We start from the raw sequence: 16,230 nt of genomic DNA on the forward strand, positions 1-16,230 counted from the left end.
GAATCAAAGTCCCATCTCTTATGTCTTATTTGCAAGTGGTTCTTTAACACTAGTGCCAACTGGAAAGCTTTTTTAGGTTGGTGCAAAAGTGTTTGCGGTTTTATATTATTGAAATCTGCCATTTGATATTGGGATACATTCTTAAATAAATGTGGTTATGTTACATACCATTTTAATGTGCATTTCTCAGTTTATGTTTTTTGCTAATGACTTACTTCTTGCTGATTTTAGACTATGGAAATAATGTTAGGCAAAAAGCAAATTTGAGCGACTTTCTTATTTGACTTCAAAATGGGTCGTAAAGCAGCAGAGACAACTCGCAGTATCAATACCACCTTTGGCTCAGGAACTGCTAATAAACATGTAGGGCAGTGGTGGGTCAAGAAGTTTTGCAAAGGAGACCAGAGACTTGAAGATGAGGAATGCAGTGGCCAGCAATCAGAAGCTGACAACGACCAACTGAGAGCATTATCGAAGCTGATCCTCTTACAATTACATGAGAAGTTGCCCAAGAACTCAACATCTATCGTTCTATGGTCATTTTGCATTGAAACAAATTGGAAAGGTGAAAAGGCTCAGTAAGTGGGTGCCACAGGAGCTGACTGCAAATTAAAAAAATCGTCTTTTTGAAGTGTCGTCTTCCCTTATTCTATGCAACTGTACCGAACCATTTCTGGATCAGACTGTGACGTGCGATGAAAAGTGGATTTTATACAACCAGCGGTGACTAGCTCAGTGGTTGGACCTAGAAGCTCCAAAGCAAGCTTGCACCAAAAAAGGGTCATGCTCTGTTTGGTGGTCGGGTCTGCTGTCAGTCTAATCCACTACAGCTTTCTGAATCCTGGTGAAACCATTACATCTGAGAAATATACTCAGCAAATTGATGAGAGGCACTGAAAACTGCAACATCTGCAGCCACTTGAAGCCAGCATTGGTCAACAGAAAGCACTCAGTTCTTCCCCGTGACAATTCATGTCTCACAACCAATAACTTCAAAAGTTGAACAAACTGGGCTATGACGTTTTGCCTCACTGACCATATTCACCTGACCTCTCAGCAACCAACTACGTCTTCAAGTATCATGATAACTTTTTGCAGGGAAAACACTTACAAAACCCTCAGGATGCAGGAAATGCTTTGCAAGAGTTCATCGAATCCCAAAGGATGGATTTTTATGCTACAGGAGTAAACAAACTTATTTGTTGGCAAAACTGTGTTGATTGTAATGGTTCCTATTCTGATTAATTAAGATGTTTGAGCCTAGTTATAATAATTTAAAATTCAAGGTCCAAAATCACAATTACTTTTTCACCAACCTAATATTTAATACACTACTCAGTTTTTATATACTATCACCAACTCAATGGACATGAATTTGTGCAATCTCTGGGAGGTAGTGAAGGACAGGGGACCCTGGTGTGCTACAGTTCATGGGGTCACAAAGTGAGACAGAACTTAGCAACTGGACTGAATAGCTCAGTTTTTAACTTGTTGGCTGTTTTGCATGTACATACTCAATCACATAATCTATTTGTCAGTGGATGAGGTATACCTCATGTTATTTGAAACTGGTGCAGATCCCTGAAAGAAACTGACATGTTCGAAGAGTGTCTTCATGACTATGTAAAAACTGTGTGCTTATCTCAGAGCAGCAGCTGTCCTGTGGGGTCAAAATAAGGCATGTATTTGGAAGTGGCTGCAAGGTATAACCACGTCTAGATTTCCACTAATAGGTTAAAAACTTACAATGGGGAAATGTTCAACACTGCACTTCAGGATTTAATTTCAGGGTTCTATACATTAAAGTGTCCTCTGGGTAAGACTGTACTGGATCTTCACTACTGTGGAAGGGCAGGTATGATTTCCATTTTGCAGGCAAGGAAAATGAACTGCTTAGAGGTCAGGGGGATTTTCTACACTCTTCAGCTACAAAAATGGCAGAGCCAGAACCTAATTAAGCCGAGAATTCCAGTCAGTGCAAAGTTGCTAAATTCTTGACTGCTGCTATCCAAATAAGCTGGCTTTAGAAGGAAAAATAAGTACTGAACACATCTTTGCAGTTTTAGAGAGGTTTGTTAAATTCTGTTAGCTTTTTCAACAATTTTCTGCCTGTAACATGAACCCTATTGACTTACCTACACAGGATTTTTTCCACTAGGGTAATATATTTATTTTAAATAAATTGAAGTATCTCAGAACACCTTAATAGTACCTCTGACTGTGCATACTGCTGCTATTGTGAACACTCAGCAAGAGATTAAAAAGTGCAGACTGGGGGTATTAAAATGGATTTCAATATTTTTGTTTGAGAGAAAGAGGAAGGGAGAACCCTGGTAGTGGGGCATTTTTGGAGCTTGTAAGAGACAGGCCAGCTGCATTTGCAAGATAGCCACGCCCTGGAAACTGGACTCAGCATGGAACAGATGTACCTGTCCCCTAGCTGGGGTGCTGAGAAGGGGCTGGGACAAGCACCCAAGTAAAGGGAGTGAAGAACCAAGGGCAACACATTATCCAGGTCTGCTGGCAAGCACTCATCACTGTCCCAATGATTCAGTGTGAGGACTTGAAAAAGCTATCAAATTCGTTGGACAGAATCTACTCTAGGAATCAGAATAAAATGTAGGGAACTTTTAAATATTCTTAAAAGGATATATGAAAATATGGCATCCTGAAAAGGAAGATAAGAAAACACTAAAAGACAGGAACAGGAAGGTGATGGGTGGTAGGTTAGGTAAGTTCAAGAAAATTAAAAGAACAGTAACAAAAAATTGATGTGAGAAATGGCAGAATGACACTAAAAATTAAGCCAGTCACATGGAGATCAAGCTTGGCAAGTTTTCCCAACAGAAAGGAAAGAGATGATTGGGAGAGGCATTTGAGAAAAAAAAAATATTTCTGAGAAATAAAATTATGAAAAAGATATATTCTAAAAGAAACAAAACTTAGGTGGGGAGACACTGGATTCACTTTTGTTTCAGACAAAAGTTAATGTGAAATCTTTGTTTGATACAAAAGGTGTAAGGAGAAATAAACACAGAAGCATCCAAACAGAAAAATAAAACCCATAAGGGAACAAAAATAAGATTGGCTGTAGTCTTCCGTGACTATGCCAGAGGACAACAGAATGGTATCAAATCTTTTCAAAGAAAGTGACGAGAATTTTATGTCCAGTTGACTTGGCAGAGCCACGCAGCCAAAAAATAAATGTGTGCACGTGTGCAGGCTAACTGGCTTCAATTGTGTCAGACTCTGTGAACCTATGGATTGTAGCCCACCAGGCTCCTCTGTCCATGGGATTCTCCAGGCAAGGTTATTGGAGTGGGTTGCCATGCCCTCCTCCAGGGGATCTTCCTGACCCAGGGATCGAACCTGTGTCTCCTGCACTGCTGGCCGATTCTTTACCCACTGAGTCCTCTGGGAAGCGCCCCCCCCCCCACCTGCCCCCGCCTCCACCCCAAATAAATAAAGTTAATTTTGATACGATTCTTCTTTAGCTGGAAAATGTCTTCAAGGAATTTGTTTAAAAGAAAAGCATACAGGTATGCTCCTTTCAAGCCCTCTTCTATCTGGGAACGCTTGCCCAGCAAGCACCCCCAGCAGCCCTCCCTATGCATTCATGCCCTTAAGTCTGTATGACTCATCTGCACACTCCCGGGACTTGGCAGGCACTGGCTGGCAGTGAACACCAGACAGCAAGAGCACATGGAGATGGAGTGTGGAATAAAGGGGAGCAGAGCTGTACCGCCCTTAATCCTTCACCTAGTTTCCTCATGAAATTTAGGACTCTCATTGGAAAGTAAGGTGGATAAAATTACAGGTTAAAATCTTGATTTTATTTCAAAATGATAATCCGAGGCATGGTTCTGACCATTTCTGAAGGGCTCATGAATTAGAGAAACAGTTCCATGAAGGCTCCAGTCAGATCAAAATGATACCAATCAAACTTGTGATTGGCAGAGATAGCCTCTTTAATCATCAGGGATTTTAAAAGTCATCCACCCTGATTTTGGAGTATCATAAAAAGTAAAAATTACTTTTATTTTGTCATTTTTCCTTTGCAAATGTTTTTAGCAGCAAACAGGACTCTTGTTTTCCTTACTTCATTTTTATGACCATAGTAGTTATATGTCAACTTAAAGTTAGAGAGGGAAAAAAACCAAAAGCCCTTCAGTGGCACTGCTCATCTGTAGGAGGCTCACATAATAGGTACTCATGTTCACGTTATCAGTTCTACAAATATCAATAAAATAAGGTTTGTAAATCGTAAATACAGCAGTAGCAGTTCACACGTTTGACACGCTTTCACACAAGGATTCAGTTGACAACAATAAATATAATTTCCCCTCTTTAAAACAAACAAAAAGGATTTATAAAGGAAAAAAAGGATTAATTTACTTGGAGTTTATCAGCCCACTATTTTTAGTGTGCTTCGAAATAATTAAAAAGCTTGAAATTGTATTCAATGAATACTGGCCCATAGTTACATTTTTTTTTTAAACCTGTCTTAAATACATACATCATGGCTTTCTATTAAAATCCTTAAATCTATAGGGATCTGTAGTAGGTAAGACTATATTAAACATTTTTTTCCTCATTAACAATTTCATTAAGTTAAAAAAATCTGACATTTCCCTTAAATGTTAAGTTGAAGCCTGATCTATGCTGCTGTGTCCTGTGAAATGAACCTAATTTTCAAAGTGAATAGGAACGCCTGAGTGGCCATTTAGAATGCGGCATTTTCCTTCCCTCATGATTCCTGCTGGGTCCTCTTCGCTGAGGCTTTTCCCTGAGTCATATATTTACTGGAAAGGCTACCTAGAGGAGGGGAAAAAACAAAACCCAACATAAATGAAACAGGCCTCACTTTATCGTAAATGCTATACAATTACTTCTTATGGTTAATTATTTACAGAAACCTCATACTTGTCACTTGTTTTGAATCAAGTCATCTGGCTAGATATAAAAAGGTATAACAAAAGCCTCGTCATAATCTTTCTAAATGCAGATGAGCTGCTAGAGTGACGTCATGTTATGACATGCATGCTCACTACATACTGGTACAGAGGCCAGGAGAACTTTTTAAAGCTCTGCTTGGCATCTGCAACCAAACAGAATAAACTGAAAAGAATTCTTTGGTCAGAAATAAATATCTCGAGTCAGTCCTCTGCAGACATGAAGCTGTGACTGGTGACATGGTAGCCATAACTTATTGATTTAAAAGCAAAAACGAAATTTATTGTATTTACAGCTGTAGGACAGAAATGAGGACTGCTAATTACATGCACACCACAGAACAGTTAATAAATTTTGTTCTGGAGTCAAAACAAATAGTTCAATGAAACAAGAAAATTGACAAATTCTTAAATGATTACTTACAAGAAAGTAGTATCTAACAAAGGATATACACACATTGATTACACACATTTTAAACCAATGGTGCAAAGTATGGATTGTTCAATAACTGGTATTGTGTGAAACAAGTAATTTTGGAAGGAAAGGGATAGATAAGTTCCCTTCCTCACATCATACTTTTCCTCCTCACCTAATTTCAAATGAATTAAGAATTAAATATGAGAGTCAAAGTATAAGAGGTAGTGAATATTCTGGAGTGGGGAGTTTCCTAAGTATACCACATTATGCTTTACTTATTAAAAGAGCTTTCTATTCTTAGCACTAAAGAAATTACAAATCCACAGAAAAAAGACAAACACTAATAGACAGCTGGTGAAAGAAAAAGCAACATATGAAAGAGCAAAGAAAGCATGTAAATAGATAAAAATTAGTATCAGTGGGTATTCAAAGAAATGCAAAGTGAAACAAGGGGTTAATTCTTAACCACTAACTGCTGAAAGAAGAGCAGAAGGACAGGCAGGTGTGCACAAATTTTGCTAAAGGAATATTCATATAAACCATAGAAACCTTGTAAAGTATGCAAGTAACTCACATGTCCAAAACTTGTGATATGCCTAATTATATTATAAACACAATAACATACTAGGTATGCAGAGAAGGATACTTAATAACATGAAAAATGAAGGTTATAAATCCTCATGAATAGTATTTTCATTAAAACTAAAAATTAACAGAAAAACACATTTGAAAAAAACCACTAATCAGATATGTATTGCCTCATTTTGCTTATCTGTAAAATGAAGACAATAATACCCATCCTCTTGGAGTTACTGTGAAGATTAAATAAATTAATATAGGTAAAATAACTGCACAGTACCTGGCACACAGAAAGTGCTCAGTTAATGCTAACTGTTATCATTACATTGATGTAAAAAGGTGGTAAGATTTTATCTTCAAAACTCAAATAGTTAATGCTCTAAAATGGAACAAGTATAAATGGCTTTTACTTTCAATTTGCCTAAACTATACTTTCTAAAATGTCCAAAGTCAACTTATTAAGTATGCAAACAAACTTATGTCCCCTCAAAAGCAAACTTTCCAAAGCAAGATATCCCGAGAGTCAACTCACAGTGAAAAATCAGTGATATGACAGGAAGAATCGAAGCACTCTATGAGTATAAATACCATATTCATACCGCATAGAGTCTACTGATCAAAAATATCTGTCTCTGACATTCTAAACTGCATGAAGTACTGAGGAAAGGCTTTTCACTTAAGGGACAAAAATTTATATCAGTACCTCATACTCTACATACAACCAGATAGAATAAAGATCTAAATAAGAAAAATAAAGTTTTAAAGCTATTAGAAAAAAAATATAGATGGATATCTTTACAACTTCAGGTGAGGGAACAATTTCTGAAAGACAACCCTAAAATCATGAATCACATGTTCATGAAAACCGATCATCTAATTATCTCAAAATTAAAAACTGAAGTGGTGTAAGACAAGATATACTGGAGGAAAATATTTAGAATGTATGTAATAATAAATACATGGTCTTCACAGCCAGTAAGCATATAAAAAGGTGCTTAGGATCACCAGGGTAAAAAAAAATATCCATTAGAACACCACAGTGTTTTTTTCACTCATATTGTATGAATAAACACTGCTGATGTAAGTGGCAACTGTTTCAGCCAATGAGGGGGTATCTGACAGTATCTAACTAAGTTGAAAAGGCACATATGCACATATGAAAAAAGCTCTGCGACACAACAAATTGGTTTCTAGGAACTCAAATCCTACAGAATCTCTCAAATATGCTCAAGAAGACTCACACAAGAGTGCTCACTACGACACTGCTTCTAACAGCGAAACACCAGACATAATCTAAATGCTCATGTACTAGGTGATTTTACACAAAGTATTCTGTATTCACACGATGCAATACTGTAAAGAGAGACTAAATCCATACACAACATATATAAATTTCAAAATCATTTTGTCGGATATAAAAATCAAGTTGTAAAACATTCATATTATATAGTGTGAGTCATTTACATTTAAAAATTCACCAAGGATATGTATATTAAAGGATATATATGTTAAAGGGTACATATGTAAGAGTTTAAAAAAGAATGGGTACCTGAATTCTTATTAATAAAAAATGACTGAAAAGAAAATATGAAAAAATAAAGCCAATTCTCTAGTAGATGAGTTGTTATATTATTTAGATCTTAAAAATTTTTTTTGCCCAAATGTTAAGAAACTGTTCTAAGAATAATACTTACAGTTTTATTACTTATCTCATAAACATGTAATCCCCTGTATACATATATATATATATATATATATATATGGGTGTGTGTGTATATACGTATTTAAACATCTCAACATACCTAAAGAAGCTTCATGTAAAAAAATTCACACATACAAAGATAAAACTATGGGCCTCCCCTGGTTCAGTGGTTGGTGCTTCCACTGCAGGGTTTGATCCCCTGGTTGGGAACTAAGAACTTGGATGCCACATGGTTCAGTTAAGAAAAAAAGATAAAACTACCATAAATAAAATATGTATTTTTATGTAATCTGGAGGAAGAACATGAAATTCTTAAAAATGTGTAAGCATGACTTGAAACTACCATAAAGTTGGCTGGATTAAACTACTAAAACAAATGTATGCATGGCAAAATAAATCATAAATGAGGTTGAAAAAATAATAAACTGGTGACGAAGGATACTATAACATATTTGACAAAGCATGAATAAATTTCTAAGTAGAAAGAACTGAAGACAAAAATGAACACTCAAAAATACCAAGATGTAACATGAAGAAACACAAATGAAAATGTGGGAAATTGTTAGCATTCAATGGTAATAACAGAACTTCAAGCAGACTGGCAAAAAAAGACTATCTTCAATGAAGCAAGGATATAGAAAAATTGTGACTGACTCTCTGAAACTGTCCACAATCACAATGCGGCATTAGTGGTATCACTGTCAAAATATGGTTGCTTTTAAACCTATTATTCTTCTAAGTGGAAATTTATCCTGAGGAAATAACTAGACAAATATGCAAACTGACATTGCAGTGTTTTATATAGACAGTGGTCTTCAACCTTGGGTACATGGTATTAAGCTATTCCTGAATAGCTTAAGAGGACAAGTGGGTAGAGTTTTAAGAGAGCTGACCACAGTGCTTCAATTTTTATTTGAGTTCTTTCTGAGAATGTCTTTGTGGACCAGGCTTTGGGGGTGGTTCTCAGGAATCATACCACTTTCTCTTTACTCTTTCACAAGACAGAGAGAGAGAGACACGTGTGTTCTAACCATTCACCTCTTAATGTGGCACATTACCTGAGGGTGAAAAAAAAAAAGCCTTGGGAAGCAAAGAAGCACACAAAATGCTGGGATCTGTGGCAAAATGGGAATACATCTAATAAAAGCCCAAATTTTTAGCTTTCATAAAATTACACTGATAGCTGATGACCATCAGAATAACTTCTGATGATACGATTTATGCGATTTTTTGGTGATTTGATTAAAAAGGAATGGAAACTGAGTGGCACTGTTGTGTCTCTTTCCCTCCCAGACTCCAAAACCTATTTCTATCCCTTTTAATTTGCCATTATAAAGACTAATGAGGCTTCACAATGTTTATGAAGTATAAACAAAAAGATTAGGAATAGAAATGATTCACTGTTTCATTCATGCAGTAAGTAGTACTACTCCAAAGATAAAGTAAACATAGGAAGCAATTTTTAATCAAAATTTGTAACATTGGTTTTGGTCAATTATATTCTTCTTACAACTAAAAAAAACAATTTAGAAGACATTTTTACACTTTGAGATTTAACAAAAAGCTGAAAAATTCAATTTATATGAACACTTTTGTGGCCAGTCAATAAAATGCTTGAAATATATATGATAAAAATATATCATCTTAAGATAAAATTCCATGGAAGTGAAACAAAAGAATTCAAGGAGAAAAAAAAGATGTAAAATTTCTGCAATAATATTTATATTTCATTTGATACATTTAAAAAGACTGATTTAAAAGTTTTGCTTTAAAAATGCCAATATTTTTAAAAAAAACCTCCAGAAATTATATGTTTTGCAACTATGATGAAAAACTGAAATGTCAACTTAAATACATACAAGGAGATATATGGGTGGTTCAACATTTTGGGAGCGAGTATGCAAGCAAAAAAGTTTTGAAGACACTGATATAACAAACATTTGAAGAGAACTAGTTCCATTAATAAAGAATAGTTAAATACATAATGTATGTTCATATACTGGAATATCAAGAAGGGTATGGAAAACAATGATCCATATATTCACTGATAATAAGATCGTCCCCATATGGTTTTCAAAAAGTGCTTCTATTATTTTAAATTTGCTATCATAAAGACTACTGTGCTTTTGTTTTAATAAGTAAGCTTTAACATTCTGGTCAAGGAAAAAAGTATACATTATCATAAAGGAGAAAAGATAACCAATCTCTTATAGCATCTCCAATATTTAAGATTTCAAACCCTTGGATTAAAATGGAATAAACAAAGACACAGAGGTAGTTTCTTTTGAAAAATAATTTTCTTTCCAATAAACAGTAGCAGATTAAGCAATAGAAAAATGTTAGTTTCTTGAGATTCTCATATCGAACAGTTTATGACTATGGTTCTTCAATCTCCACATACTCTTCTTTTGTTAAAAATTTCCATTATATATTTGTCCTAGAAGTTAGACAGAGCATAGTTGGAGACTTTCTGTTATCTACAGCAGTAAGAGTAATAATAATTTATTGAGTGATGTGTGCCAGATACGGTGTTAAGGGCTTTACATATATGAAACTAATCCTTATAGTTGCCCTGTGAGCTATTAGCCCCAATTTATGGACAAGGAAACTGAGGCAGAGAGGTCCACTAACTTGACAGAGGTAATGGAGCTAGTAAATGATTGGACTGGATGTCAAACTAGAGTAAGTCTGACTTTAAAGCTCTTGTTCTTGATCACTCTCCCACTCTTCTTTACTTTGTCAAAATGAGTCCACCTCTAATCAATAAAACTTACTGAACATCTAAGGCACTGTTAGCTGTGTGTATGTGACGGAGGGAGGAAATAAGAGCAAGGAAACTTGTGGGATTTTCTATCTACTGCTGTCTCATTTGAGAGTCAGGAACTATATGTAGCTTAGTGGAATGGAGGAAGTATCAGGAGAGGAAAGAGAACTTGGTTGATTATCTGATGTGGGTGGCTGCTTTTAGCACAGCAGCACGAGACAGATGGTGCTTTTGCCAATTTTATAAACGGGACACCTGGAGCTCAGAGGAGCTCACCTCTTTCTTCTAAGGTCAATTCAGCTATTGCGGAAGAACAGGGGCTGTACACACTAGCAGCTTCTCCTTAGGAAACCACCCATGCATTACAAATAAATAAAGTCTGTGAAAAGAAAGAGCTTTCTGGGAACTTAATCCTACTTAATGTTGAGACATTTCACATAACAACATACATAACTTGTATAAATTTTTCATGGGTAAATTTGACAGTATTAACAATTGTCATTAACTTGAAGAGTTTATTAGAAAAGATAAGTTTTAACCACCTATAATTTTTTTTTTTCTGGTAGAAAGCTAACCTTATTTATTGCAATAACTTTTTTTTTCTGTAGTAAGCTTAAATTTTATGGTTACTCAAAACATTTATAAATATGTAAATCTTTCACTCAGAAGATAATTTATTGAAATCCTAACCTATTGTCAATTGGTATTGCCATTTCTAGGTATACGTCTAACATCTGTACCTTTCCCCCACTTAAGAAGTTATATTAACATTTTACTTTCAAGATGCGTAAAATCTTTAGCAGAAGCAATGCTGACAGATGTCCTGCAGAACACCAAACGCCACTGGCGCCCACCAACCTCTGCTCTCACATCATGCAGGTACTGTTCTAAGTGCTTTTACATAGATTTTGCAACAGTCCTACAAGATAAGTATTATTATTATCCCCTTTAACAGATGAGGAAACTGAAGCAAGGGAGGATAAGATCACAAAGCCAGAAATCACACCGTGCAATCTGACGGCAAAGCTGATATTCATAAACATCTTATCTTTGACAAAACAAATCTCAACTAAGTAAGGACCAGTATTTTCTTAAGTAAAGTATTCTGGAAATGTCTATTCAAGGCTGAAGCTTGTAAAAGCAAGTCTTTTGGCTTTACATCTGGTAACTATGTGACCTTCAAACTCTCAGAGGATCTATGGGAAACAACCCCACAAACTGCAGTGGAGTTTGTCTCCAAAACACTTTCATTTGCTGAAGCAGCTTCCAGAGCAGCTTGTCAATCTCCTCATCCATGTTTCATGGCTACTCCCACTGTCAATCAAATCCTCTCAGAACAGACCTCATTCTCATTTCACTCTATTTCATTTTGAGGGTTTTCCCAGTAGAACTTTTCTTATTTTTAAGTCCATGCATTCCAATGAGAACAATTACAAAACCTTCCCAGGAAAGAGCTGCTCTTGCCTGTTCTTACAGAATCTCCTATGTCTTCACCTTTCATGGATACCATGTTCCCCTCTTGGGTAAGGGTGACAATTCTTTGAAGATTTCTGTTTCTCTTTGGGATATTCTACCTCAGTCTGATTGTAGAGAAACTTGATGCCATATCAAATGTTTTTCCCAATATTAAATAAACAAAACTGTAAAATATTCACATATAAAAATAAATGCCTATTTCTAAGTAGATCATTTTATATACTTGAGATAATTCATCTTGGTACTAACAGAAACAGAAGTACCTAAATAATTTAATAATTCAATTTATTTTCCTTGTTAACATTCAAAGTAGAGACAACCAAATGCCCTTCACCTGGAGCTTCCTTAGCTTTCCCAGGGTGAGACCACTGTGCCCTGGCTTATTGCAGCCTGGGCTGGTGACAGCAGGGAAGAGCTCTTATCTGCCGTGGGGCCTGGGGAGGCTGCCGAGGCTCTGGAGGCACTCTCTCTCAGAAACTGACACCTGATGGAACGGCTTAGCCTCTTCATTCTTTATAACTAACACAGGCAGCTCTCCAATCTACAAGCAAACATTGTTTGCACCTTAGCAATAACATACAACATGTAAAAACTGACCACAAAATAGGCAGCTTGTTTTACATTATATATAAAACTGTCAGGTTTTATCAATGAAGCCTTAAAATTTCAAAAACTTTTCTCATCACCTATACAATCAGCTTAAAGAGTACACATGCTCTATTTTTTTAAAAACAATTTCCCTTCTTTAATCCTACTTTATTGAAAATTAGAGAAGAAGAGAAAGAGATACTAAACAAAACTAGTTAAGTATCTAAAGGCCAGCTGTTTGCATCATGATTTATAGTTTCATCCCCTTAAAAAAAAAAAGCTGAAAAAGTGATTCATTATATGTTAAAGTTACTTTGATTTTTCTTTTACTCCTCAAATTTCTCCCTTCTATTTCAGGATTAAAACTACTCTTGAAACACCAAGAAAGGCCTTCATAGCATCCTATTTTCCCCTCCCTTTTAGCATCTTTCCTTGGGCCTGGGGGGACTGGGTAGGGATGGGGGCCCTGGCACTATGCAGCCATAGCTGAGGTCAGGTACCCTACAATTCTTCCAGCACTTCTCAGCACAACTCCCTACAATCAGGTTTTTCTACCCCTATTTCAAAGAAACGGCCCTTTCCAAAGTCACAGTGAGGGACTTCTGTGTTGCCAAATAAAATGCAGCATTCTCAGTCCTCGTTGAATAGGCCTATCAGAAGCAATTTGCACAAAGCCAACTGCCCCCTCTTTGAGGCACTTTCTCCATTAAAACTCCATTAAAAGATCAAACTCGCTGCTTCTCCATCCCCACTGTTAAACATTCTTTTCTGGGGGTGTGTTTCTGTTTCCTTGGTTTATTTTGCCTAAGCCTCTACATGCTTTTCTATCTGCCTGTATTTCCTAAGTGATTGCAGTCAGATCCAGGGCTTAACTACCATCAATTAACATACTGATCATCCTCAAATTTATATTTGCAGATGGGACTTCTGCCCTAAATGCCAGGCTCTTTCCTATTATCTACTTGGCTATTCAACACCTCTACCACAATATCTAGCAGGTCTCTTAAAACTTACACATTTAAAGCTGAACTCTATGTCTCCCCATAATCTGTTCTTCCTGATGGTTCCTCAGCACAGGAAATTCAAACTTCACTCTTCTAGCTGCTCAGAACGAAAAATCACAGTGTCACCTCTGAGTCTCAAAATCTCATGATTTTCTGTCATGTCTTATCATCCAACTCATCAATGATCATGTCGGCGCTACCTTCAAAGTCTCCAGGAACACAAGCAGACCTCACTTCCATCCCTTCCACCCCTGTCCAAGCTGTCCTCATCTCTACCCTGAACTACAGAAGGAGCCTCCTTGTTGGTTTTTCACCCTTGCCTCCTCAGCAGTCATAGTGAACCTTTTAAGACAATTCTACCACTCCTTTGCCTCCAACAGCTGCCCATCTCATATAGAGAAAAAAACCCATCTCTACCACTGCTGAAGGAGCTGTGTGACCCACAGTCATGTACCCTGACCTCACCTCCAGTTACCCTCCTCTCCCTCATCCGGCTTAGTGTCACCACTTGGGACAAAACTGTTTTCAGCTCTGTTGTAAGAGTCTAAATCCAAGTTCTTCCTTTTACTTTCTTTGCTGAAATGTTACTTTATCAGAGGCTGCCTCCTTCCCAACATTCTCTTTTCTTTTTCCTTCTTTATATTTCTTAACATCTGTGGCCGCATGAAATATATCTGTCTCTTTTCTGACAAGAAGGCAGAGTAAATGAGAGAAGGGGCTTTTATCTTCAGTATTTAGGCCCACACTCCACACTTGGAAGGGGCGGATGGGTGGGAGGTGTGGCTTACTATTTGTTGAAGGAACCAGTAAATGACATAGTTGAGACAGAGTGTTCAGGCCCACAATTACTTTCTTTGGTGGCAAATCATCTCCATGAGGAGAATATACTGCTGACAAGACAGTGGCAATTTCAAAGCAGAAACAAAAAGTGTAGAAGAGAAACAAATAATTGGAGACTATGGTTCCTATTCAAGAATGGTGTAAGAATCACCTAGAAAATTAAAAAACAAAACAAAACAGGCTTAAGCCTAACCCTCGAAGAATCTGATTTAGGAAATGAAAAGTGGGGGCAGGGCAAGTGTTTTTTAAAAGCTCCCCAAGTTATTCTAATGTCCAATCGCTGTTAAAACCACTTATTCAAAGGAAGTACCTCAAAAGGCATGTGGTACACTACGCAGTAAATAAAACAACACATATTTGTTTTTTTAAAAACCCACATACCTGACTGGGGACTCAAAAATATAGATGTTTTTTGTTTCTTTTGGTCTTCATGTAAAAGCACTGCCTAAAAAACGAAATAGACTGGTTTACAAAGTCGAAAGGAACAGCATCCGCAACAGTCTGAAAACTGTAACCAAATCCAAGGAGAGCTGAAATTAGGCATGTGGGTGGCAGAACTTTGCAAGTTAATCAACAAGCAAGACACATCTGCAGGACCCCGAAAGACACGCCCGGCAGCCAGTGCACAGCAAGCTCACTGCACATGGCACCTTGGGCAGAGCAGAGGAGCCACCTGAACTGCCCAGCCCCTCCCGAGCAAATGGCCCAGAGCTGCCTGTGCTCAGAGTGTTTGAGGGAGAGGCAGAGATGGGAGGGTTTCCTGCTCAGGTCTGAGCTAGGTTTACCTGAACAAATGTGCCAGCTGGTCTCAAAGGGTTAGATGAAGAAGGGGATCCAAATACACAATCTGATTTAGACAGACCTGAGAAAGAAATGAGCACTTTTTGTTCCTACTTTAAATTGAAAGCAGTGGCCCTGTTTCAAACTTTCACAGAAAGATTTTCTGTTGAGACGACAGAAGCTCTACTCAAAGTATTATGTGGACAAAATTCTAATGTATTAGAAGAAATAAGATGGAAGAACATAATCTTTAGACAAAAGCTGATTATTTTTAATTGCTATTGGAGGAAATTCACCATACTTTAGCCCCACTCCTCTTTTAATTCTTTTTACTGTGTGTGTGTTAGTCGCTCAGTTGTGTCTAATCCTGTGTCCCTATGTACTGTAGCCTGCCAGGCTGTTCTGGAATTCTCCTGGCAAGAATACTGGAGGGGGTAGCCATTCCCTTCTCCAGGGGATCTTCTTGACCCAGGAATTGAACCCAGGTCTCCTGCATTGCAGGCAGATTCTTTACTGTCTGAGATACCAGGGAAGCCCCTCCTCTTTTTGTTTTACATTATGACTACTTGATTTAATATGAAAACATGGCAGTCTGAAGGAACCAAGATTCTAGTGTTTTCTGTATGTTTGATAATACCTCATCCCTGTCCCAGGACATCCCCTGTCCCTCTTGATCGGCTGCTACCCTCTAGATGGCCAGGATCATTGCTCTGTTTTAAAAATTTTGGTAGGATCTTAGTTCCCTGACCAGGGATTGAACCCAGGCCCACAGTAGTAAAAGTGCCAAGTTCAAACCACGTGACCACCAGGGAATTCCCTACTTTTACTATTTTGAGAGCTTTACTTATTTTATTTACTCCACTTACTACTGGCAACTTACAACTTAATACTAGCTAGAAAGAAGAGATCCATCCAAGCTGGGGGAGTGCAGGGGCATCCCTGCACCACTTTGTTGTAACAAAGAGGAAGGCAATGCCTATGTACTTCCTGCTCTGAGTAAAAGCAGACAGTGAGCTGTTCTGAAGGGTAGCCTACAAAAGGAATTTTAATCAGACTGTATTACATCTTATCTACATATACTGTTTACAGTTTCCTCATCTGTAACTGAGGATATCAAAATAACACGA

General features: G+C 37.2%; 1 protein-coding gene across 13 annotated transcripts in view; it reads right to left on the bottom strand.

The window, feature by feature from the left end:
• ZCCHC6 (zinc finger CCHC-type containing 6) overlaps positions 3,812–16,230 on the bottom strand; it is a 58,280-nt gene continuing 45,861 nt past the window's right edge. For 4 of the 13 annotated variants that reach the window (XM_018052452.1, XM_018052450.1, XM_005684129.3 and 1 more), the window contains exons 27-30: positions 15,109–15,185; positions 14,705–14,768; positions 13,494–13,580; positions 3,812–4,815 (exon numbers count right to left, since the gene is read on the bottom strand). In XM_018052452.1, coding sequence (XP_017907941.1) covers positions 13,498–13,580; positions 14,705–14,768; positions 15,109–15,185 — 224 coding nt within the window. In that variant the 3' untranslated portion in view covers positions 3,812–4,815; positions 13,494–13,497. The other 9 variants (XM_018052455.1, XM_005684132.3, XM_018052451.1 and 6 more) reach the window with 8 other exon arrangements.

Source organism: Capra hircus, chromosome 8 (assembly GCF_001704415.2).
Source record: "Capra hircus breed San Clemente chromosome 8, ASM170441v1, whole genome shotgun sequence".
Classification (NCBI taxonomy): domain Eukaryota; kingdom Metazoa; phylum Chordata; class Mammalia; order Artiodactyla; family Bovidae; genus Capra; species Capra hircus.